Below are 23951 nucleotides of genomic sequence, written 5' to 3' on the forward strand. Positions count from 1 at the left end.
TGTTTGGCTGGCAGTTTGAGAAATCTGGCATTTGGGACATCCATTAACACAGCGTTATTTAGGGGATGATTGCATATAACTGTTTGTTTGTTAGTGGTTACACTGGGGAAAGGGGTATGTGGCGTCCGAGAAACTTAACCAGGCATCTAGGTTCATGTTGCAACCAGGACATCGAGAAATGTTGCGGTGAGGTAGTAGCATCTTCCATATCAATAATGAACAGCTCAGAATACGCGGTAGGCACGGGAGAGAGTTGTAATTTGGTTGGAAACGCAGCTGGCACTCCAGGCACAGCAGACTTGACCATGGACGAGGCAAGAGGGCGTGGCTCAGTGAACCCATGTTGTATGAAATCGGATGCAGTGTATATCGGAGCACGAAGCACAGTTCGTGGTACATCACTCTCTTTTTCGAAATGTCCGTACATGTATGAGGGCACAGTCTGAGGCAATATGGCGGCGGCCGCATGGGCCCTATTAACCTGAGTCGAAGCGCGCACAGGCACAGTAGAAAAATGATGAAAGTTCATGTTCAGAAATTCTGGTTGCATAGCTGGAAGCTGTGATGGCATCTGGTTTACTGATAAGTAAGGTGCTTTTGTCGCGATAGGTGAATGTAGCTGCTGTTGGCTGTTGACAGACCACATGGTATAGCAACAAAAGATAATGCGAATACCACAAAAACAGTTCAGAGCCCCTGCCGTTGGGGTCACCAATGTGGAAGTAGGTACGACGGCTTACATGAATACACTAAGATTCGACATATAGAGTCAAGTGCTTCAATAATCAGCTTGATACCGCTATACATCAACATACAATCAGTACACTTCAAATCTTTGCAGCGAACTGAAGGTCTGTGTGCTATCAGCCACGAACCCCAAAGAAGGCAGTCCAAAGATAGGTCACTTGACCAGTTGCATGCTGCCACATGCATTTTTCCACACTCACATTACCTATGGAACTCTTCTATGGGGTAATTGTCCCAGCTGAAAAACTGTATTCAAGTGGCAATTTCAGATGTATAGCAGTGTTTACTCCAAGAAAATCTGTTAAGATCACTTCAAAGAGCTCAATATTATGTCATCCCCAATCCAGTATATGTATATTTTCCTTCGCAGTGTTAAAGAGAATTTAAATAATTGTAATCTTATGATGTCTGTACATGATGAAAACACAAGAAATAGACTCTACAGCAGGCTAGCTAATGTTCACAACAGCCACAAATATCTAGGCCCCAGATTATTCAGTAGACTCCAAAAAGCTACCCATTCTGCTCCCTATAATACATTTAAGATTTTTCTAGCAGAGTGGTTTAAGAAGGAAGCATACTACTCCATAAAAGAGTATGACGAATCAGATTTAAGTAACATAAAGTTCTAGCTACTGTCATATTAAGTTGTAATAAGTCACTTCTTAAAAGGTTCTTACATATTATAATTTTCACATTATTTGTAACAATGTGTCACTGATATAAATATATGAGCTTTATATGTAAATAATTACACCAATAACATGTAAAGTGTTCGAAGGTGAATAAATTATAAATTCTATAATATACCATAGATCCCTGAAACAAAAAATTGCACCAAGTAGTTGGAAGAATGTACAGGACACAAGAAGAATAGCAGAAGTAATCCACAAACTACCATCCAATACCACTGACATCCATCAACTGTAGAACCTTGGAATATATTCTGAGCTCAAACACAATGAGGTATTACAAACAGAATGGTACCTTGCATGTCAGCCAACATCATTCATGTGAAACCCAACTAAGATAGACGCAGTATTTCTTGAGTCACTACTTCACCAACATTTATTAATGAAAGTGCTGTTATGTGGTTTATAAATGAAATTTATGACTGGATTGAGAATTTCTTGGTAGGAAGAACATAGGAAGTCTAATATGCTCTCCTATCAACTGTTAGTTATATGTAGATATAACTGAGTAGCCGATTTAAAATAATCATTTTTGCATATAATGTTGCAACAGGAGGAATGTACTGGGATAGGAGGATGACTTATCTGGTAAGTTTGCTTGTTGTTTAAGACTGATGAGAGGTCCAGGCTGTACGTCAAGCTATTGAATGAAACTGAGTTTCTCATGCGACGTAAATATGTATTCAGTCATCATTTCAAAACAACATTGAAATTTTTCATATTCTATATGTGAAAATTACAAATCTTTCACTTTACTGATACAAACTAATTCACAATAACTACAACTGTCTGCCTATCCTGCAAAAGGGAAAAGGGGGGAGGGGGCTTGCACACAAGTAGCGGTGCTTCCTGGGACTAGCAGACCAGATGACATCATTGCATATATAACAGCTTAGCTTACTTACTCTCTATCACTCATGATAACAAAACTACTGATATTTGTGTGCAGCTGCAGGTAGCAGCTAGGAAGTCTCTAAAATCATGTTAAATCCTGTGGATCTTTGGAAATTTTATGTTTTGAACAATTGACCATGACATTCACAGTGTTTTCCAGACATTTTTATTTAAAAATCTTCATATTTTATACAAATAATTGCAATACATGAACATATTACTGCTTTTCTATTAAACTGATTGTGGTAAACATGATTCCTCAAAGTTTCCATTTGTAGAGCATTGCAATTTTGCATAAGAGATGAGATGATGAACTTTGCCCTCTGCAAGTCAATAAATTACTTCATTTGATGTTAAATAATGATTAATGTATATGAAAGAAAGAAGAAAAATCCTAAATACCCACAGCATAACAGAAATTACAGTGTATCATGTACCTCACTAGAGATGTGTCACTTAATCCTATACTATGTGGCGTTGGATATTTCATTTACCAGATCTCCATACTGACCTGTTACATCTCAAGAATCATCAATAAGTGTAGTAGTAACTTTGGGCATAACCCAGGGAACTGAGTGTGGACCCTTGTTGTACAAGTTGTATGTCCATGACATGCCAGACAATATTAATAGTAATCTCACAGTTTTTGCAGGTGAGGCAATTATTTATAGTGGTGCACTGTCTGATGAAAATAGCTGCACAAAATTTCAGTCAGATATTGATAAGATTTCAGAGTGGTTCAAAGATTGGCAACTTACTTTAAAAGTTCAGAAGCATAAAACTGTGCACTTTCCAAACTTGTTATCATATGCCTACTGTATCATTGAGTGCCAGTTTAAATCAGTCAACTTATATAAATACCTGGTTGGAACAGTTTTTAGGGATTTGAAGTGAAATGATTACATATGTTCACTCTAGGTAAAGGAGGTTACCAACTTCAGATAATTGGTAGAATACTGGGAAAAGCAATCAGGGTAGGAAGGAGATAGTTTACAAAGCACTCATCCTACTTATTTTAAAATATTGTGTGTGATGCATACCAGATAAGGCTAAAGAGGATTCTGAACATACACAAAAAAGAGCAGTACAAATGATCACCAGTTTATTTGCCCACTGGAGTGCGTCATGGCAATACTGAATAATGTGACCTGGCAGATGTACAAAGAATGACACCAACTCACCCAGGAAGCCTTAGGACCAAATAGTAACTAAAAAGTAAGTGTATGCTGCATTGGTAAAAGGAAGTGTTCTATGGCTAGTACTTGTCTTAGCGTATATTAATGACACTCCTGATGGTATCCAACACAAATCTCTTCTGTATACAGATGATACCAATATTTTAATTGAGGACACAGACCCAAATGAAGCTACACATGGAACTGTAATAGTTTTACTTCAGTTGGATAACTGGTTTACAAATAATTATATTAATTAAAATAATATGCACTTTAAAAAGCTGGTTTACAAATAATAATATTAATTAAAATATTATGCACTTTAAAAAGCTGGTTTACAAATAATAATATTAATTAAAATAATATGAACTTTAAAAAGCAATTGACCCAAACATGAGTTAGTACTAAAAATAAATGAGTACATTTTTGACCAAGTAGCATGTGTAAAATTACTTGGTCTTCACTTTGATGATAAATTATCTTGGACACAACACATCAGTAGCATAAGCAGTAAATTAAATGTAAATCGTTAGCACTGAATTATTATGTTTTATTTTACATCTTTGAGTCCATTACATCACATGGAACAGAACTATGGAGGAGCTTAATATATGTGAAGAAGGACATACCATACGGAAAAAGGCTATCCTTATAATGATCAGTGAGAACACTTAACAGGCTGCAGACCAAAATTCAAACTGCTACATATTTTAACAGTAACGTATAAAATACAAGTACACATCAAGAAAAACATTAATCATTGTCTTAACTGTTGGAAACTAAGAACAATCTAACACAGGACAAGACATATAAGAAAAGAGTAACATGGAAGGTGATGTGCTCATCCAGTTGCCATTCCAAACAAATGCATGTCTCACTGAGACAGTTATTAGGGTTTCTTCCTGTTCCATTCATGTATGGAGCATGGGAAGAATGTTTTGATGCCTCCCTGAATACTGTAATTAATCATATCTTGCCCTCACGATCTCTGTGGGAGCAATATGTTGGGGGGTTGTTGTATATTTCTAGAATCTTCATTTAAAGCTGGTTCTTAAAAATTTGTAAGTAGGTCTTCTCAGGTTAGTTTACATCTATTTTCAAGAGTCTGCCAGTTCAGTTTCTTCAGAATATCTGTGCCATGGGTCAAACAAAACTGTGACCATTTGTGTTGTGTTTATCAATATATGTTCTGCATCCCTTGTAGTCCTATTTGGTATGGATTCCACACACTTGAGCAATATTCTGGGATGGGTTGCACAAGTGATTTGCAAGCAATCTCCTTTGTACAATGATTGCATTACCCCAATATTCTTCCAATAAATCGAATTCTTCCGCCTGATTTACCCACAACTGAGCCTGCATGCCCATTCCACTTCATATACTTACAAAGTGTTAATCCTAGATATTCCAGCTGTAACTTATTGATATTATAGCCACAGGATACCACATTTTTTTTCATTTTGTGAAGTTCCATGTTTTACATTTCTAAACATTTAAAGCAAGTTGCCAATCCGATCAAGACCTGACAATATTTATGCAGGTTCTTTCTGATTAATATACAACATGAAGCAACACACTTCCCAGGAGCACACTCAGAGTTACTTATACATCTTTCACTAACTCTCCATTCAAAATAATGTGCTGCACCTTCCTACCAAAAAATCCTCAGTCCCGTCACAAATTTTGCATTGTACCCCACATGATTGTAAATTTTATAATAAGTGTAGATGTGGTACCAAGACAGATGCTTTTTTGAAATCAAGAAATAGTACATGTATCTGACTGTTTTGAACCAAAGGTTTCATTATGCCATGTGAGAAAAATTTGAGTTGGGTTTTTTGTGATCAGTGTTTTCAGAATCCATGCTGGTTTGCTGGTTGGCATGGAGGAGGTCATTCTGTTAAATATACCTCGTTACATTTTAGCTCAGAATATGCTGTAAGTTTCTGCAGCAAATTAATGCAAGGAAATCAAACAATAGTGGATTTCTACTAACCTTCTTATAAATGATGTGACCTTTGATTTCTTCCAACTGCTAGGCATGGTTTTGTGTTCAAGGGATGTACAGTAGATTGTAGTTAAAAGGGGGGCATCTCAGCTGCAAATTCAGAATAGGATCTGATAGGGATTCCATTGAGTCCTGAAACTTCATTCAATTTTAATGATCGCAGTTGTTTCTTAGGGCCACTACTGCTAACACTTATTTCACTCATCTTTTCAGTGAGACGAGTATTAAATTGTGGCAGTTCTCTTGGGTGGTCTCTTGTAGTGGAACATTTGAAAATGGAATTCAACATTTCAGCTTTTGCTTTGTTACCTGTATTTCAGTTTCTGTCTAATTCACGAGTGACTGGATGCCAACTCTGGTGCCAGTTAAAGTCTTTACATACAACCAGAATTTCTTTGGGTTTTGTTAAACATCATTTGACAATATTTTGCTATGGTAATCACTGAGAACTTCAGGCATTGCCCTCTTGACACCCAAATATGTTTCAGTCAGCATCTCTCTATTTATAGCCCTATACTCTGTTTTACAACTACACTCCTGGAAATGGAAAAAAGAACACATTGACACCGGTGTGTCAGACCCACCATACTTGCTCTGGACACTGCGAGAGGGCTGTACAAGCAATGATCACATGCACGGCACAGCGGACACACCAGGAACCGCGGTGTTGGCCGTCGAATGGCGCTAGCTGCGCAGCATTTGTGCACCGCCGCCGTCAGTGTCAGCCAGTTTGCCGTGGCATACGGAGCTCCATCGCAGTCTTTAACACTGGTAGCATGCCGCGACAGCGTGGACGTGAACCGTATGTGCAGTTGACGGACTTTGAGCGAGGGCGTATAGTGGGCAAGCGGGAGGCTGGGTGGACGTACCGCTGAATTGCTCAACACGTGGGGCGTGAGGTCTCCACAGTACATCGATGTTGTTGCCAGTGGTCGGCGGAAGGTGCACGTGCCCGTCGACCTGGGACCGGACCGCAGCGACGCACGGATGCACGCCAAGACCGTAGGATCCTACGCAGTGCCGTAGGGGACCGCACCGCCACTTCCCAGCAAATTAGGGACACTGTTGCTCCTGGGGTATCGGCGAGGACCATTCGCAACCATCTCCATGAAGCTGGGCTACGGTCCCGCACACCGTTAGGCCGTCTTCTGCTCACGCCCCAACATCGTGCAGCCCGCCTCCAGTGGTGTCGCGACAGGCGTGAATGGAGGGACGAATGGAGACGTGTCGTCTTCAGCGATGAGAGTCGCTTCTGCCTTGGTGCCAATGATGGTCGTATGCGTGTTTGGCGCCGTGCAGGTGAGCGCCACAATCAGGACTGCATATGACCGAGGCACACAGGGCCAACACCCGGCATCATGGTGTGGGGAGCGATCTCCTACACTGGCCGTACACCACTGGTGATCGTCGAGGGGACACTGAATAGTGCACGGTACATCCAAACCGTCATCAAACCCATCGTTCTACCATTCCTAGACCGGCAAGGGAACTTGCTGTTCCAACAGGACAATGCACGTCCGCATGTATACCGTGCTACCCCATGTGCTCTAGAAGGTGTAAGTCAACTACCCTGGCCAGCAAGATCTCCGGATCTGTCCCCCATTGAGCATGTTTGGGACTGGATGAAGCGTCGTCTCACGCGGTCTGCACGTCCAGCACGAACGCTGGTCCAACTGAGGCACCAGTTGGAAATGGCATGGCAAGCCGTTCCACAGGACTACATCCAGCATCTCTACGATCGTCTCCATGGGAGAATAGCAGCCTGCATTGCTGCGAAAGGTGGATATACACTGTACTAGTGCCGACATTGTGCATGCTCTGTTGCCTGTGTCTATGTGCCTGTGGTTCTGTCAGTGTGATCATGTGATGTATCTGACCCCAGGAATGTGTCAATAAAGTTTCCCCTTCCTGGGACAATGAATTCACGGTGTTTTTATTTCAATTTCCAGGAGTGTATTATGCAGTAGTGTCTGTTTCTTTTAGAAGTTCCTTTACAGTGACTATGTACTGTGGAGGGCCCCTTCCATTGTGAACTCTTCTACTGTGTGCCTATTTATCCACTGCGTGAGATCTATTCGTTTAAACTGGAGCCATAGTTCCTCCACAAATTCCAGTTGTCTGCCAGAAGTTTCAGGTTCTTCATTGATATATATACACTACGTGATCAAAATTATCCGGACACCTGGCTGAAAATGACTTACAAGTATGTGGCACCCTCCATCAGTAATGCTGGAATTCAATATGGTGTTGGCCCACCCTTAGCCTTGATGACAGCTTCCACTGTCAGTCAGGTGCTGGAAGGTTTCTTGGGGAATGTCAGCCCATTCTTCAGGGAGTGTTGCACTGAGGAGAGTTATCGATGTCGGTCGGTGAGACATGGCATGAAGTCGGCGTTCAAAAACATCCCAAAGTTGTTCTGTAGGATTCAGGTCAGGACTCTGTGCAGGCCAGTCCATTACAGGGATGTTATTGTCATGCAACAGCTCCGCCACAGGCCCTGCATTATGAACATGTGATCAATCGTGTTGAAAGATGCAATCGTCATCCCCAAATTGCTCTTCAACAATGGAAAGCAAGAAGGTGCTTAAAACATCAGTGTAAGCCTGTGATGTGATAAAACAACAAGGGGTGCAAGCCCCCTCCATGAAAAACACGACCACACCATAACACCTCCGTGTCCAAATTTTGCTGTTGGCACTACACACACTAGCAAATGATGTTAACCAGGCATTCGTCATACCCACACCCTGCCATTGGATCGCCGTATTGTGTACTGTGATTGGTCACTCCACACAATGTTTTTCCACTGTTCAATCATCCAATGTTTAAGCTCTTTACACCAAGCGAGGCATCATTTGACATTTACTGGTGTGATGTGTGGCTTATGAGCAGCCGCTCAACAATGAAATCCAAGTTTTTTCACCTCCTGCCTATATGCCATTGTACTTGCAGTGGATCTTGATGCAGTTTGGAATTCCTGTGTGATGATCTGCATAGATTTCTGTCTATTACACATTACAACCCTCTTCAACAGTCAGTGGTCTCTGTCAGTCTACAGATGAGGTCAGTCTGTACGCTCTTGTGCTGTAAATGTCCCTTCACATTTCCATTTCAGTGTCACATCAGAAACAGTGGACCTAGGGATGTTTAGGATTGTGGAAATCTCACATACAGACATATGACACAAGTGACACCCAACCACCTGACCATGTTCGAAGTCAGTGAGTTCGTGGAGTGCCCCATTCTGTCCTCTCACAATGTCTAATGACTACTGAGGTCGCTGATATGGAGTACCTGGGAGTAGGTGGCAGCACAATGCGCGTAATATGAAAAACATATGTTTTTGGGGGTGTTCGGATACTTTTGATCACATGGTGTATCTTTCTACTTGTTTTAGTTGCTTTTGTACTTTGGTAATCATTGTTGCCAATACTGCCTCATGGTCACTGACACCAGTTTGAATGTGGAGATTCTCAAAGAGGTCATTAGATCTAATATATTTCAATTGTGAGTGAGGTTGTCAACTATCTGTTCTAAGTAGTTTTTAGGGAAGATATTTAGTAATATTTCAAAGGATTCCTTTGTGATGTCCATAACTATCAAAACTGTAATTCTCCCAATTGATTGCTGGGAGTCTCCTCCAGTGACTACAGTATGACTAAGGAAATTATGTTCAAATGAACTGAGGTTTTCTCTAAAGTTTTTGGTTTCATCAAGAGGTGAATCTGGAGGTCAACAGAAGGTTTCAGTTATGAAAATATAGGAAAGGGATAGATTGCTACTCACCATAAAGTGGTGATGTTGAGTAACAGATAGGCACAACAAAAACACTGCTAGACAAGTAAGCTTTTGGGCAAAAGGGCTCTTTTCCAAATTAGACAAAAACACACACAGAAATGCAACTCACACACACATGACCACTTCCCTATTGTCGTTATTCCTGCCTGTATTTTCAGTTGTTTGATGTTGAAGAATTCATTTACACCTTTATGCCCACGCTTGACACTGAGTCTTGTTAACTTCAATTTTGTATCTCAGTGGATTTGAGTTTCTTGTCCCTGGTGAAAGCTGTCCTGACCCAGATGGCAGACATTAGAATATTGAGCTTGTAAAGATAAGTGTTTAATTTTGTTACAGCTTTTAATTAAGTTAATATTAAGCCACAAGTAAGTTAGTTAGTGCCTACTCTAAATTATCTATTGAAGATTTCAATTTTCCAAATGAAGTTTTTGAAAAAACAAAACATTTCATAAGTGCCAGTTTTCACATTTTCCAGACATAGATTTACACAAACTTGAGATGTTTTCTTAAGTATTAAGTGCAGAATTTACTCTGATCACCCAGAAAACTGTGATCAACAACCTACTATGGATATAACCCCATCTAGGTAATAGCAGTGTCACTAATGAGAAATGATAGGCAGACACACACACGTTGCATTTAGTATCAGTGACTGTGCTGTCCATGTGCAGAATGGGGGAGGCAGCGATCTATCTGTGTACGACAAAGCGCAGAGTGTGACGGCCTGGAGGCTCGCCGCAATGATTTCGGGAACTGCATGACTTGTCGGGTGTTTGAGGAGTGGTCGGGTGTTTGAAGAGTGCTGTGCTGAGGGTCTTCAACACATGTTGAAACCATGTCCTGACATCTTGGGGCTGGGTGGTTATCCTTATTACATATGTCGGACGTCACAGCGTGGGCAGACTGGAAAAACGAGAAAGGCAGTGAACTGTGGTGGAACTAACTTCAGGCATTAATGGTGGACGGTGTACAAGTGCATTTGAACACACACTGCACTGAGCACACCTAATGATATGCCTGCACAGCTGATGACCCGTGCATGTGCCAATGTTAACACCACAACATCAGCAACTATGATAGCATCGGCACTGGACGTTGATGCAGTGGCAGAGAATTGCTTGGCCTGATGAGTCCTGATACATTCTTTATCGTGCCAATGGGAAGGCACGAATCTGTTGTCTTCCATGGAAATATCTCCTTGACACTGTACTGTTCGACTGAGACAAGTTGGTGGCAATCGTGCGAGGCACCTTGATGTCCAAGGAGTATCATACACTTATTGCAGACCATGTACGCCTCTTCATGATGATTATGTTTTGTGACGGCAGTAGCATTTTGCAACAAGATTATTTTCCACGTCACAAGACCAGGAGTGTGATGGAGTGGTTCAAGCAACACAGTAGGATGTTCCAATTGATGTGCTAGCCCCCCAACTTGCCATATCTGAACCCCATCAGACACATGTTGGATGTGATTCAACATGGTGTCTGAGCTCATGAGCTCCCTCCTCAGAATTTACCATAATTAGGTGATGTGTGTGTGGAGTGACCTGCCAAGGCCTCATTGCTTCCATGTCATGCTGCCTCGCCGCTGTTATCTGTGCCAGATGGGGACACACTGACTACTGGGTAGGTGGTCATAATTTCCTGGGTGATCAGTGTAAGTTTTTTGCATTCTACATATATAAAGTAGAGCCTTACCTACTCAGGGAATTAAAGATTTAAAGTCCTATCTTTTATTTCTTTTGAAAACACCAAAAGTCCATATCACATTTACATGATTTTAGGCCTAATTTTTTGAGTGCGCAAGTTTAGCGTTTTAACGTAAGTAGTATCTCCTGGGATCTGTAGATAATAGAATATTATCATGACTTTTTAGCTAAGTTTTGTAAGTAAATTTGTAAATAGCCATGAGTGTGAGGTGTGTGAGCTGCCAGAGGAAAGTTTGTTCTGGCATTGTATACAGCTGTTGTGACAGATGGTTTTGTTTGAGGGAATATAGAGGTGTGGGAATTGGCAAAGTAAATGAGACTCTTCCGCAATATTTCAAAGTATTTTCAAGGGGCAGGAAAATAGCTGAACAGGAGGGGGGATTAGAGCCCTTTAGGCTGAGCTAGATAGTACTAGGAAGGAACTGATGAGGTTAAGGGGGGAGAAAGGTGAAGACAAGTGGGAAATGGTAAACAGGGGCCACAGATATACAGGGTGTTACAAAAAGGTACGGCCAAAATGTAAGGAAACATTCCTCACACACAAAGAAAGAAAATATGTTATGTGGACATGTGTCCGGAAATGATTACTTTCCATGTTAGAGCTCATTTTATTATTTCTCTTCAAATCACATTAATCATGGAATGGAAACACACAGCAACAGAACGTACCAGCGTGACTTGAAACACTTTGTTACATGAAATGTTCAAAATGTCCTCCGCTAGCGAGGATACATGCATCCACCTTCCGTCACATGGAATCCCTGATGCAGCCCTGGAGAATGGCGTGTTGTATCACAGCCGTCCACAATACGAGCACGAAGAGTCTCTACATTTGGTACCGGGGTTGCGTAGACAAGAGCTCTCAAATGCCCCCATAAATGAAAGTCAAGAGGGTTGAGGTCAGGAGAGCGTGGAGGCCATGGAATTGGTCCGCCTCTACCAATCCATCGGTCACCGAATATGTTGTTGAGAAGCGTACGAACACTTCGACTGAAATGTGCAGGAGCTCCATCGTGCATGAACCACATATTGTGTCGTACTTGTAAAGGCACATGTTCTAGCAGCACAGGTAGAGTATCCCGTATGAAATCATGATAACGTGCTACATTGAGCATAAGTGGAAGAACATGGGGCCCAACCAAGACATCACCAACAATGCCTGCCCAAACGTTCACAGAAAATCTGTGTTGATGACGTGATTGCACAATTGTGTGCGAATTCTCGTCAGCCCACACATGTTGATTGTGAAAATTTACAATTTGATCACGTTGGGTTGAAGCCTCATCCGTAAAGAGAACATTTGCACTGAAATGAGGATTGACACATTGTTGGATGAACCATTCGCAGAAGTGTACCCGTGGAGGCCAATCAGCTGCTGATAGTGCCTGCACACGCTGTACATGGTACGGAAACAACAGCACTCTCCATACAGTGACGTGGTCAAAGTTATCTTGTACAGCAGCAACATCTCTGACGCTGACATTAGGGTTATCGTCAGCTGCACGAAGATTCGCCTTGTCCATTGCAGGGGTCCTCGTCGTTCTAGGTCTTCCCCAGTCGCGAGTCATAGGCTGGAATGTTCCGTGCTCCCTAAGACGCCGATCAATTGCTTCGAACGTCTTCCTGTCGGGACACCTTCTTTCTGGAAATCTGTCTCGATACAAACGTACCGCGCCACGGCTATTGCCCCGTGCTAATCCATACATCAAATGGGCATCTGGCAACTCCGCACTTGTAAACATTGCACTGACTGCAAAACCATGTTCTTGATGAACACTAACCTGTTGATGCTACGTATTGATGTGCTTGATGCTAGTACTGTAGAGCAATGAGTCGCATTTCAACACAAGCACCGAAGTCAACATTACCTTCCTTCAATTGGGCCAACTGGCGGTGAATCGAGGAAGTACAGTACATATTGACGAAACTAAAATGAGCTCTAACATGGAAATTAAGCATTTCCAGACACATGTCCACATAACATCTTTTCTTTATTTGTGTGTGAGGAATGTGTCCTGAAAGTTTGGCCGTACCTTTTTGTAACACCCTGTAGAACAGTATCTGATAGTTCCAACACTGGCACAAAAAAATAGATTTGTCTTGCTACCTCAGTTAAGTAAGGAAGAGGCTCAAATAGATGTAGGTATATTGAATACCCAACAGACTTTCATTAGCAAACCAACTATTTCAAAGACAGTAGAGCGTAGGAGGAAAGTTCTGTTGCTAGAAAGTAGTGACAGAAGAGATGTGGGCTAGATTTTGGAAGGAAAATTAGGTGACAGGTACTAGGTTAAAAACCTTTTCAAGTCCAGTGTGTGTCTTAGCCAAGTGGTAGAGGATGTAGGAGACGCGAGCAAAGGCCTTTACAAAGCAGGATCGTGTTGTGATTGTGGAGCAGGAAACTGTATTGATAGGGATCAGGGCTACAATATTTAGAGTGACCTGGTGAAAATAACTTCTGCAACAAGTCATACAAATCTTTGGCTAGTGTCTGCTTTCATGCAGTACTATTGACTCCAGTTGAACAGCTCTGTAAGGAGGGTCAATATGGAGTTGGATTGGCTGCTTTGGGTGACCATTGTCTGAGACAAGGGTTTGGTTCCTGTTGATGGTATTGGTGGGTGGGATTTCACTAGGGATGGCCTGCATCTCAATAGGAAAGAGAAGGGTAAATTGACTGGGTTGATAACAACAAGTGTCTGGTGCAGTTGTTAGATTGGTTACTGCTGTTACAGTGCCAGTTATCAAGATGTGAGTGAGTTTGATGCAGTGTCATAGTCGGCACACAGGCAATGGGTACAGTATCTGTGAGGTAGCGATGAAGTGGGGATTTTCCCATAAGACCATTTCACAAGTTCACTGTGAATATCAGGAATCTGATAAAACATCTAATCTCTGACATTGCTGCAGTCGGAAAAAGATCCTGCAAGAACGAGATCAATGACAACTGAAGAGAATCATTCAACATGACAGAAGTGCAACCCTTCCACAAATTGCTGCAAATTTCAATGCTTGCCCATCGACAAGTGTCAGCATGTGAACCATTCATAGAAACATAATTGATATGGGCTTTTGGATCCGAAGGCCCATGCGTGTACCCATGATGACTGCAAGACACAAAGCCTTACGCCTCACCTAGGCCTGCCAAAACCAATGTAGGACTGTTGACGACTGGAAACATGTTGCCTGGTCAGATATGAGTCTTGTTTCAAATTGTATTGAGTGAATTGATGTGTTCGGGTATGGTGACAACCTCATTAATCCATGGACCCTGCTTGTCAGCAGGGACTGTTCAAGCTGGTGGAGGCTCTGTAATGTAATGGGGCGTGTGCAGTTGGAGTGATATGGAATCCCTGGTACATCTAGACACGACTGACAGGTGACACATACATAAGCATCCTGTCTGATCACCTGCGTCCCTTCATGTCCATTGTGCACTTAGATGGACTTGGGAATTTCTAGCAGGACAATGCAACACAACACATGCCCAGAATTGCTACAGAGTGTCTCCAGGAACGCTCTTCTGACTTTAAACACTTCCTCTGGCCTCCGAACTCCGCAGAAATGAACATTATTGAGCATATCTGGGATACCTTGCAAAGTGCTGTTCAGAAGAGATCTCCACCTCCTTGTACTCTTATGGATTTATGGACAGGCCTGCAGGATTCATGTTGTCCATTCCCTCCAGCACTACGTCAGGCATTAGTCGAGTCCATGCCACATCGTGTTAGGGCACTTCTGCATGCTTGCAGGGACTCTACATGATATTAGGCATGTGTACCAGTTTCTTTCGTTGGCTTTTCAGTGTCAAATTTATCATAATGTGAAAAATTTTGTGTAGAGCAACATAAAGAATCATGTGCCTGTGAATTTAAACTAAAAAATGGTAATTTTATAATTGTTGCTGTGTATAGGCCCCCATTAAAAATTTTTCAACTATTTCTGGAAAACTGAGATTCCTTGTTGTACTATCTGTCAGACAGAGGGAAGCAAATTATTGTTTATGAGGCTTTCAGTGTAGATTTTCTGAAAGAGTCTGATAGGAAAAATGATCTTGAAGTATTACTCAGTTCTTTCAATTTGACATCAGTTATCGATTTTCCACCTCGGATGGTGCAGGAAAGCAGCACACTGACAGATAATGTTTTTGACCAAGATGAATTTAATCAAATAATTATTTATCCTGTTAAGAATGGCCTTTATGATCATGATTCACATCTAGTTATTTATGACATAGATCCATATAATAAAGCAAAACAGTCATCAAAAATGGTGTATTCAATTGATGATTTAACACTTCCAAATTTTAGGGAAAGCTGGCAGCAGTTAGACTAGGATGTAGTGTACTGGGAACCTGATAATAATTTAAAATATAACTTATTTCATGACACGTTTCTGAGTATTTTTGAAAACAGTTTCCCTGAGAAGATAGTGAAATATGACTATAAGAAACTGAGTAAAAAACCATGGCTTATTGAAGGGATAAAAATATCTTGTAACCAGAAAACGGAAATATATCTAACAGCAGGTAAGAGTAATGATCCAGAATCAGTCCAATATTATAAAAACTACTGTGCTATTTTAAGGAAAGTGATGTGTATTATGTCTGAGACTAGCAGCTCTGTTAATAAAATTAAAACAATTTGGAATATTTTTGAAAGGGAAACAGGACTACCAAGAGCACAGAAAGACTGTATTACCAGCAAACAGAATGAAAAGTTTACTAACAAAAACTCAGAGGTCAAAAATATTTTTAATAATCATTTTTTAAATGTTGAGGAGAAAACAGAATCCAGATGTTCATTAGAAAAGGCAAAGATATATTTGGCAGAGGCAATACCTATGCAGTTTGATAAAATTTAAATTTTATTCACCTCTCCATCTGATGTTAGTAAAATAATAGACTCTCTCAAAAGTAAAAGCTCATGTGGAATGGATGGCATTTCCGACGAAGTACTTAAGTCCTAACAGATAAGCAGGATTCTCAGCCACATATGTAACAGCTCACAGAAATGGCATTTTTCATGATTGACTGAAATACGGTATCATTAAACTATTGCATAAAAAGCTGATATGTTTGATGTCAACAACTACCAAACAATCTCAGTTCTGACAGCTTTATCCAAAATTCTTGAAAAAGTAATGTATTCAAAGAGTGTCTTCACATATTTATAGAAATAAAGTACTAACAAAATGCCAGTTTAGTTTTCAAAAAGGCATTTAAACAGAAAATGCTATACATGCTCTTACTGATCAAATATAAAACGTTTTGAATAACTGAACATCACCAGTTAGGATTTTCTGTGATCCCTCAAAGGCTTTTGATTGTGTAAATCATATAACTCTTCTAGGTAAGCTTAAATATTGTGGTATGAGTGGGACAGCGCACAAATGGTTTAATTCATATCTAACTGGAAGAGTGCAGAAAATTGGGGGGAAAAAACAGGTCACATAATGCGCTAAAATCAGCAGATTCCTCAAACTGGGTAAGCATAAAGAATGAGGTCTCTTATTGTTCTTAATATGTATTAATGGCTTGCCACTCTATATTCACAAAGATGTGAATCTAGCTGTTTTTGATGATGTTCACTACACTCAGCTGGTGGCTACACGGGTAGTGGAGGCTGTGTGGCGTGGACTGGGCGGTTTTTTTGGTTAGTAGGCCTCGGGAAAGTACGGGGTGGGCTGCAATCTCAAAGGGTGCATGACAAATACAGGACGTGCTTGTATCAAGGAACAGTCGGAATTGTAGTTGTAAATTGTTGTAGTTGTGCTGGGAATATCCCTGAGCTTCAAGTGCTAATAGAAAGCACAGAAGCTGAAATCGTTACAGGTACAGAAAGCTGGCTAAAGCCTGAAATAAGTTCTGCAGAAATTTTTATGAAGTCTCAGACGGTGTTCAGGAAAGATAGATTATGTAGAATTGGTGGTGGAGTGTTTGTGTCTGTCAATAGTGGTTTATCTTGTAGTGAAGTCGAAGTAGATACTCCGTGCGAATTGCTATGGGTGGAGGTTATACTTAACAGCAGAACCAAGTTAATAATTGGCTCCTTCTACTGACCCCCAGACTCCGATGATATAGTTGCTGAACAGTTCAGAGAAAATTTGAGTCTCGTAACAAATAAATTCGCCACTCATACGGTTATAGTTGGTGGGGACTTCAACCTTCCCTCGATATGTTGGCAAAAATACTTGTTCAAAATCAGTGGTAGGCAGAAAACATCTTCCGAGATTGTCCTAAATGCTTTCTCCAAAAATTATTTCGAGCAGCTAGTCCACGAACCCATGCGAATTGTAAATGGTTGCGAAAACACACTTGACCTCTTAGCCACAAACAATCCAGAGCTAATAGAGAGCATCATGACTGATACAGGGATTAGTGATCACAAGGTCGTTGTAGCTAGGCTCAATACCGTTTCTTCCAAATCCACCAGAAACAAACGCAAAATAATTTTATTTATAAAAGCGGATAAAGTGACACTAGAAGCCTTCCTAAAGGACAATCTCCATTCCTTCCGAACTGACTATGCAAATGTAGACAAGATGTGGCTCAAATTCAAAGATATAATAGCAACAGCAATTGAGAGATTCATACCTCATAAATCGGTAAGAGATGGAACTGACCCCCATGGTACACAAAACAGGTCCAAATGCTGTTGCAGAGGCAACGGAAAAAGCATGCGAAGTTCAGAAGAACGCGAAATCCCGAAGATTGGCTAAAATTTACAGACACGCGAAATTTGGCACGGACTTCAATGCGAGGTGCCTTTAATAGGTTCCACAATGAAACATTGTCTCAAAATTTGGTAGAAAATCCGAAGAAATTCTGGTCGTATGTAAAGTACACAAGCGGCAAGACGCAGTCAATACCTTCGCTGCGCAGTGCCGATGGTACTGTTACCGACAACTGTGCTGCTAAAGCGGAGTTATTGAATTCAGTTTTCTGAAATTCCTTCACCAGGGAAGATGAATGGAATATTCCAGAATTTGAAACACGAACAGCTGCTAGCATGAGTTTCTTAGAAGTAGATACCTTAGGGGTTGCGAAGCAACTCAAATCGCTTCATACGGGCAAGTCTTCAGGTCCAGATTGTATACCGATTAGGTTCCTTTCAGATTATGCTGATACAGTAGCTCCCTACTTAGCAATCGTATACAACCGCTCGCTCACTGATAGATCTGTACCTACAGATTGGAAAATTGTGCATTGCACCAGTGTTTAAGAAGGGTAGTAGGAGTAATCCATCGAACTACAGACCTATATCATTGACGTCGGTTTGCAGTAGGGTTTTGGAGCATATACTGTATTCAAACATTATGAATCACCTCGAAGGGAATGATCTATTGATACGTAATCAGCATGGTTTCAGAAAACATCGTTCTTGTGCAACGCAGCTAGCTCTTTATTCGCACGAAGTAATGGCCGCTATCGACAGGGGATCTCAAGTTGATTCCGTATTTCTAGATTTCTGGAAAGTCTGACAGGTAGCTACTGTATTTACTCGAATCTAAGCCGCACTTTTTTTTCCAGTTTTTGTAATCCAAAAAACCACCTGTGGCTTAGAATCGAGTGCAAAGTAAGCGGAAGTTCTGAAAAATGTTGGTAGGTGCTGCCACAACTAACTTCTGCCATCAAATATATGTAGTGTTACACAGGTATGCTTTGCAGGCACAAAGATAAATACTGGCGCCAAAACCTCTGCGTCAGTAAATAAATTAAAAGAAAAGGTAGAAGAATGTAAACATTATGCCATGTATTCTTTCGTAGCGCGCACAAAAGCAAGCCATGCCACAAGCGGCGACAGGTCATAAACACTCATTAGTAGAATCCGATAAACAATGCATGACACAGTACAATAATGCAGTTTCAGCTTAGAGTGACTTAAGCACCTATAACAAAGAGAGTGGCACTTATCAGATCAAAGCAAAATAAGCAATCGATTGAAACCAGACTAAGCACGTGAAAAAGGAAGTGTACCCGTACAAATATGGACAGAGCGCCTGACACATAGCAAAGGCTTCTTGGTAAAGCTTAATTGTTAAGCTTACGACTCAAACCAAACTACTGTAGCTGTATCTTCATCCATTCGACCTAAATTGTGTCTCATGTTGCAATGGACCAACTTAGTTTCGATTTGGAGGTGGGATCTAAAACTTTTCTCTCCTCTTGAATTTCGAGTCTCAAATTTCAGGTGTGGCATAGGTTCGAGAAAATATTTTTCCCTTGATTTCGAGTCTCCATTCTCAGGTACAGCTTAGATTTGAGTGCGGCTTAGATTAGAGTAAATACAGTAATCAACATTTAACATCACATTCCAATCTTTACAAAGTGTTATATTTATGATCTGTGGAACAAGTATTAACCTGATTTGTGACAAATGCACCACCTCCTTTTCCCATTAGGCATAGAATAAACTTACCTCAAAAATCTAACTGCTGTCAACTTCAGGTTTTAACCAGCTTTCTTTGCCTAGTATTCTGTGAGCTCCACTGCTTTTCAGATGGGAGATCATCGATTGGGTGGATCCACTCATTCCTAAGCAACCACAGACAGAAAGTTAATATTAGTTTTATAAATAACGATGCTGAATCAGCATCCAAGTACTTATCAAATGAGCTCCAGTCAGCTGTGATGTTTCACAGCAGTATGTACTAGGACTACTTATTTTTCCTATCTGTATTAATGTCTTGATCTCAAAGTTTGAGGCTCACAAAACAGTATTATTTGCACATAATTGTCCATCATTTACAAAGAAAGATTGAATAATGAAGCTTTTCAGGAGAAAAAAAACACTATCCCTCACCAAGTCAGTGACTAGTCTTACCTAAAAAAAAGCTAATTATTAGTGACAATAAAACAGTGGCACTAATCATCAGAGTCAGCAAAATAGAAATATACGATATTCAAGTGTCACTATAATAATCACTTATGCTAATTAGCAAGGAGATTACATTCATAAGTCTGTGGATTCAGAGTGAGAGACATATAATGGGACATGCATGTCACAGAAGTTAATTCAAAGATGAGTGAAGATTGTTATGCACTAAGGATCCTGAAAAACTGCATACTGGTAAACGTGTAGACAATTCTGAATGCATATTTTGATTCACATCTAAAATATGGAATCACACTCTGTGGCAACTCTGTGGTAAGTCCTCTATCACAGAATACCTTCATAATACGAAAGAGAGCTATCCATATCATTACTGGGAAGAGTGTTGTAAATTCATGCAGGCCTTTCTCTAAAAATGTGTACGTACCACTGTTTCCCTACATGCGGATCTTGGAAATGTTTCTATTCATCAAAAACCATGATATTGATAAGAAAATATGAAGGCAATTCATATATTACCTATTGTTGCACAGGACTGCAAAATAGTCTTCATATTATGCCTACAAACAGAAATATATGCCTAAAAGGAACCTACCACATAAAACAATACAAAAAACTTTCTTACCTTATTAAAGCTATCACAGATGCCAAAAAGTAGAGACAAGTAAGGACGTATCTACAGTATCACTCCATCTATTCAGTAACAGAGTATTTTGACTGTATGTAATAGTAAATGATGTCCCAATTCACAATTTGTTTATTAATTATGAAACTCTAGCATGTTACATAATTAAAAACATGAATTTATTTAAATCTGAGAAATATTCTGGACAAATGTAAATAAATGCAGAATAACCTTAGATTTAAGATGTCTGATATCATAAAATAATATGTACTTTAAAGACCCAATGGACAGATACTAATAAGTATTAATAATAATCCATGTAAGTATTGGACTCTTACAATATACTGGGCAAAAAAATTTAAAGCTTAAAATCAGAGAAGTAGTTAAATGTAACAATCTTATCAGTTTTGATAACTTTTGTAAATATGTGAGTTTTTTAAACTAATGTCCAGTGACAACGTGACCAGAATGGGCAGAGATGTAGTCCAGTTAAAGTGGGATGGTAAGAGAAGTTGGCTATAATGTCTTGAAGGAATCATATCTCCCACTTTTTTCATAATTTTATAGAAAAATATTACTCTAATATTTGTGTACTGGTTTCTGAGATGCATGTTTTTTGTTTTTATAGATCTAACTTGGCAATTTTATTAACTTTGTTATTCATTCAGTTAGATGGCCATTTGAAATTCATGAATTTTTCTGCAGGATTGTGGCACCAAAAAAGGCTAAGTTAGAAGAAGCAATGAAAACTCTCCAGGAAAAACAAGATGAGTTGCAAGCTGCTGAAAACAAATTGCGAAAGATTTCTGAACACCTTGAAAAGCTTCGATTGGAATATGAAGATAAAATGAAGCAGAAGGAAGAGCTTCGACAGAAATCAGAAGATTTGCAACAAAAGCTGGAAAGAGCTACAATGCTTGTAGAAGGCCTTGCTGGTGAAAAGGTAAAAATGAAGACTAATAGTATAATTTGAAGACAAAAGGTGTTATCAGTGTTGAATTGTTGGGCTACCAACTCATCACAGAGTAAAAACAATGAAACTGATGTGTTTTGAGGGTCAAACATTTATTATTAGATTCAATATACCATAATGTCTAAAAGCCATCAAGATAAAAATGTAAATAAAAGTACTAAAATTTCATGGTCACTTCCTGTGCAACCTTGTCTTCATTGAATGTGCTTCCACGTCATTCATCCAACCAATAAAATGAGCTATAATGAAGTGGCATATGCCATGCTGAGTATTGGCAACATCACAGTAACAGCCATTCATGTGCGCAGCCCATGCACCTTCAGGAAGGATACACAGGAGTAAAAACACATGATGAACAGGAGTTTGTAAACAAGAAGTCAAAGAGATATCAATGAACAAAGATAATTCACAACCTTACCAGCAAGCTATGAAGTTCAAATCCCATCAATAACAGAATGTTAATTGTATAACTGCAATTAAAGTCAATAATGAGAGACAGATATTAAAACAGATGTACAAAATTTTTGAATAAGTTGTTTTTGCCACATGTAAGTTGTTTGATGAATTTAGGTTTTACATGCTATGTATCATAGTCTCAAATTGTTCTAGTAGATCAAATTTCCTATGCAATCATTTCCAACATTATAAAGTCTCCTTCAGTTTCCACCAGATGTGGCTTCATATATGAGCTGAATTTCCGTAATTATTGAGCTGAAAAGCCCTTGCATTCCTTGCACCCTAACTTGTAGGACGAACAAGACTTGATGATGTAGTTTGAATTTCAACTGTTACACTAAATTTTGTGGGTACCAACTCTATCATATTTAAAAACCTCATGCTTTAAGTTATTTATTAAATTCATCATAGTTTGTTATTGGTTTTAAATGGTTTCAACTTTAAATGGCTTAAAAATGTTAACCACTTTCTGAGATAAGTTATTGAAATACACAGTTGTGACTCTCATGACATTCCACATGACATTCCCATATACATCTGTGTGCTGTTTCTTACATTTTAATTTATTCACTATGTTTTTATAGTACCTGATAGCTTTGGCTAGCTGTCTTATTTGGATCAGTCATTTGCTCCTGTTTGTTCATTTGGACTAATAAATAATCTACTATACTACAATACTCTAATAAATATTACACTTTAATAAATAATCAGGAAAGGGTAGGAAGTTGGAATTTTGGATGAAAAGAATTATTATGTATTGAAGGCATGCCAACCATCTTGCTTCATGTTATTTAGATTGAGGAATTGCAGTTCATTATTTTTTCCTGTTGGACAGTAAATTCACTTTTATTGTGCAAGTCATTAAATTTATTTACAATTCCAGTAACTTTCCTTTTCCCTCCATTGATCAAAAGTAGCACATCATCCTCATAGCACTTGAAGTACAAGGTTTAACCATGGGTTGCTGTGACTTAATGAGGATCCTTTTTTCTAGATGACTTATAAAAACATCTGCTATGGTTCCAGATACACTGTAGCCCATAGCCAGTGCGTCTTTCTGCATATAAAATTTATTGTTAAAAGAGAAGTAATTATAGTTAAGAACAAATTCTAAAAGTTCAATAAATTCAATAATTTCTCCTTTAGATAGATCTCAACTGCCTCATTAACAAGCACATTCACATGAAGATTTCTAATTTCTGATGATAGAAAGTAGGAAATGTTAGCAATAGGCTTATCATTGATCTCATTAATGAACTGAGAATAATGCAGAAAATGTATACTGCAGGTCCCATAATAAAGAATCACGAGGGAATTGTTACTGCCTGAAAAACTATCTTCAAAGGCATAGAACTCCTTTAATACCTTATCAAGCATTTTTGTAATTTTTCATTAATGGTTGTTCATGCAATTAACAATCAGTGTAGTAGAGTGACCTTCCTTATGGATTCTTAATTGGGATCTGAGCCATTGAGCCTTCAGCTTCATGACAGAACAGCATTTCTTTTCTCCTTAGATCAGTATTAAAGATGCCCTGTTCAAGAACTTTTGTAAGTCAGTCTGTACCTTTTTCATCACCAATTTCTAGCATTTAGCAATCTCAGTAATACTGTTTTCTCAGTAGAATTGGAGTGTTTTCATGATATACTTCTGTTTTCTGATAGAACTGGTATCTACAAAATCCAGTGTAATAGTTGTAATGTGAACCACATTGGCCAGATTGATAGGCCCTTCAGGTTGAGATGTAAGGAACAACAGGATGCTTTTCGGTTTAATAATTATGAAAAGTCAACAGTAGCCATGCATATTCATGAAATTGGCTGCCCTCTGTTGGGAATGGAAGTGGACCTCATAATTTTGCACATACAGGATAAGGGTAAGGAATTGGATCTACTAGAACAGTTTTGAGGTTATGATACATAGCATGAAAAATCTAAATACATTAAATGAACAGTGTACAGGTGACACAAACTAATTCTTAAAAATCTTTGCAGATCTATTTTAATATATGTCTTTTTTAGTGACTTTAATTACA

The 23951-nt window shown here is 39.5% G+C and overlaps 1 protein-coding gene across 1 annotated transcript in view; it reads left to right on the forward strand.

Moving 5' to 3' along the window:
* Positions 1-23951, forward strand: part of LOC124619703 (dynein axonemal heavy chain 2) — a 1014172-nt gene that overhangs the window by 768729 nt on the left and 221492 nt on the right. Inside the window, 1 exon segment of the mRNA XM_047146260.1 lies at positions 21193-21430. Coding sequence (XP_047002216.1) covers positions 21193-21430 — 238 coding nt within the window.

This window comes from Schistocerca americana, chromosome 6, assembly GCF_021461395.2.
Source record: "Schistocerca americana isolate TAMUIC-IGC-003095 chromosome 6, iqSchAmer2.1, whole genome shotgun sequence".
NCBI classification, from domain to species: Eukaryota; Metazoa; Arthropoda; class Insecta; order Orthoptera; family Acrididae; genus Schistocerca; species Schistocerca americana.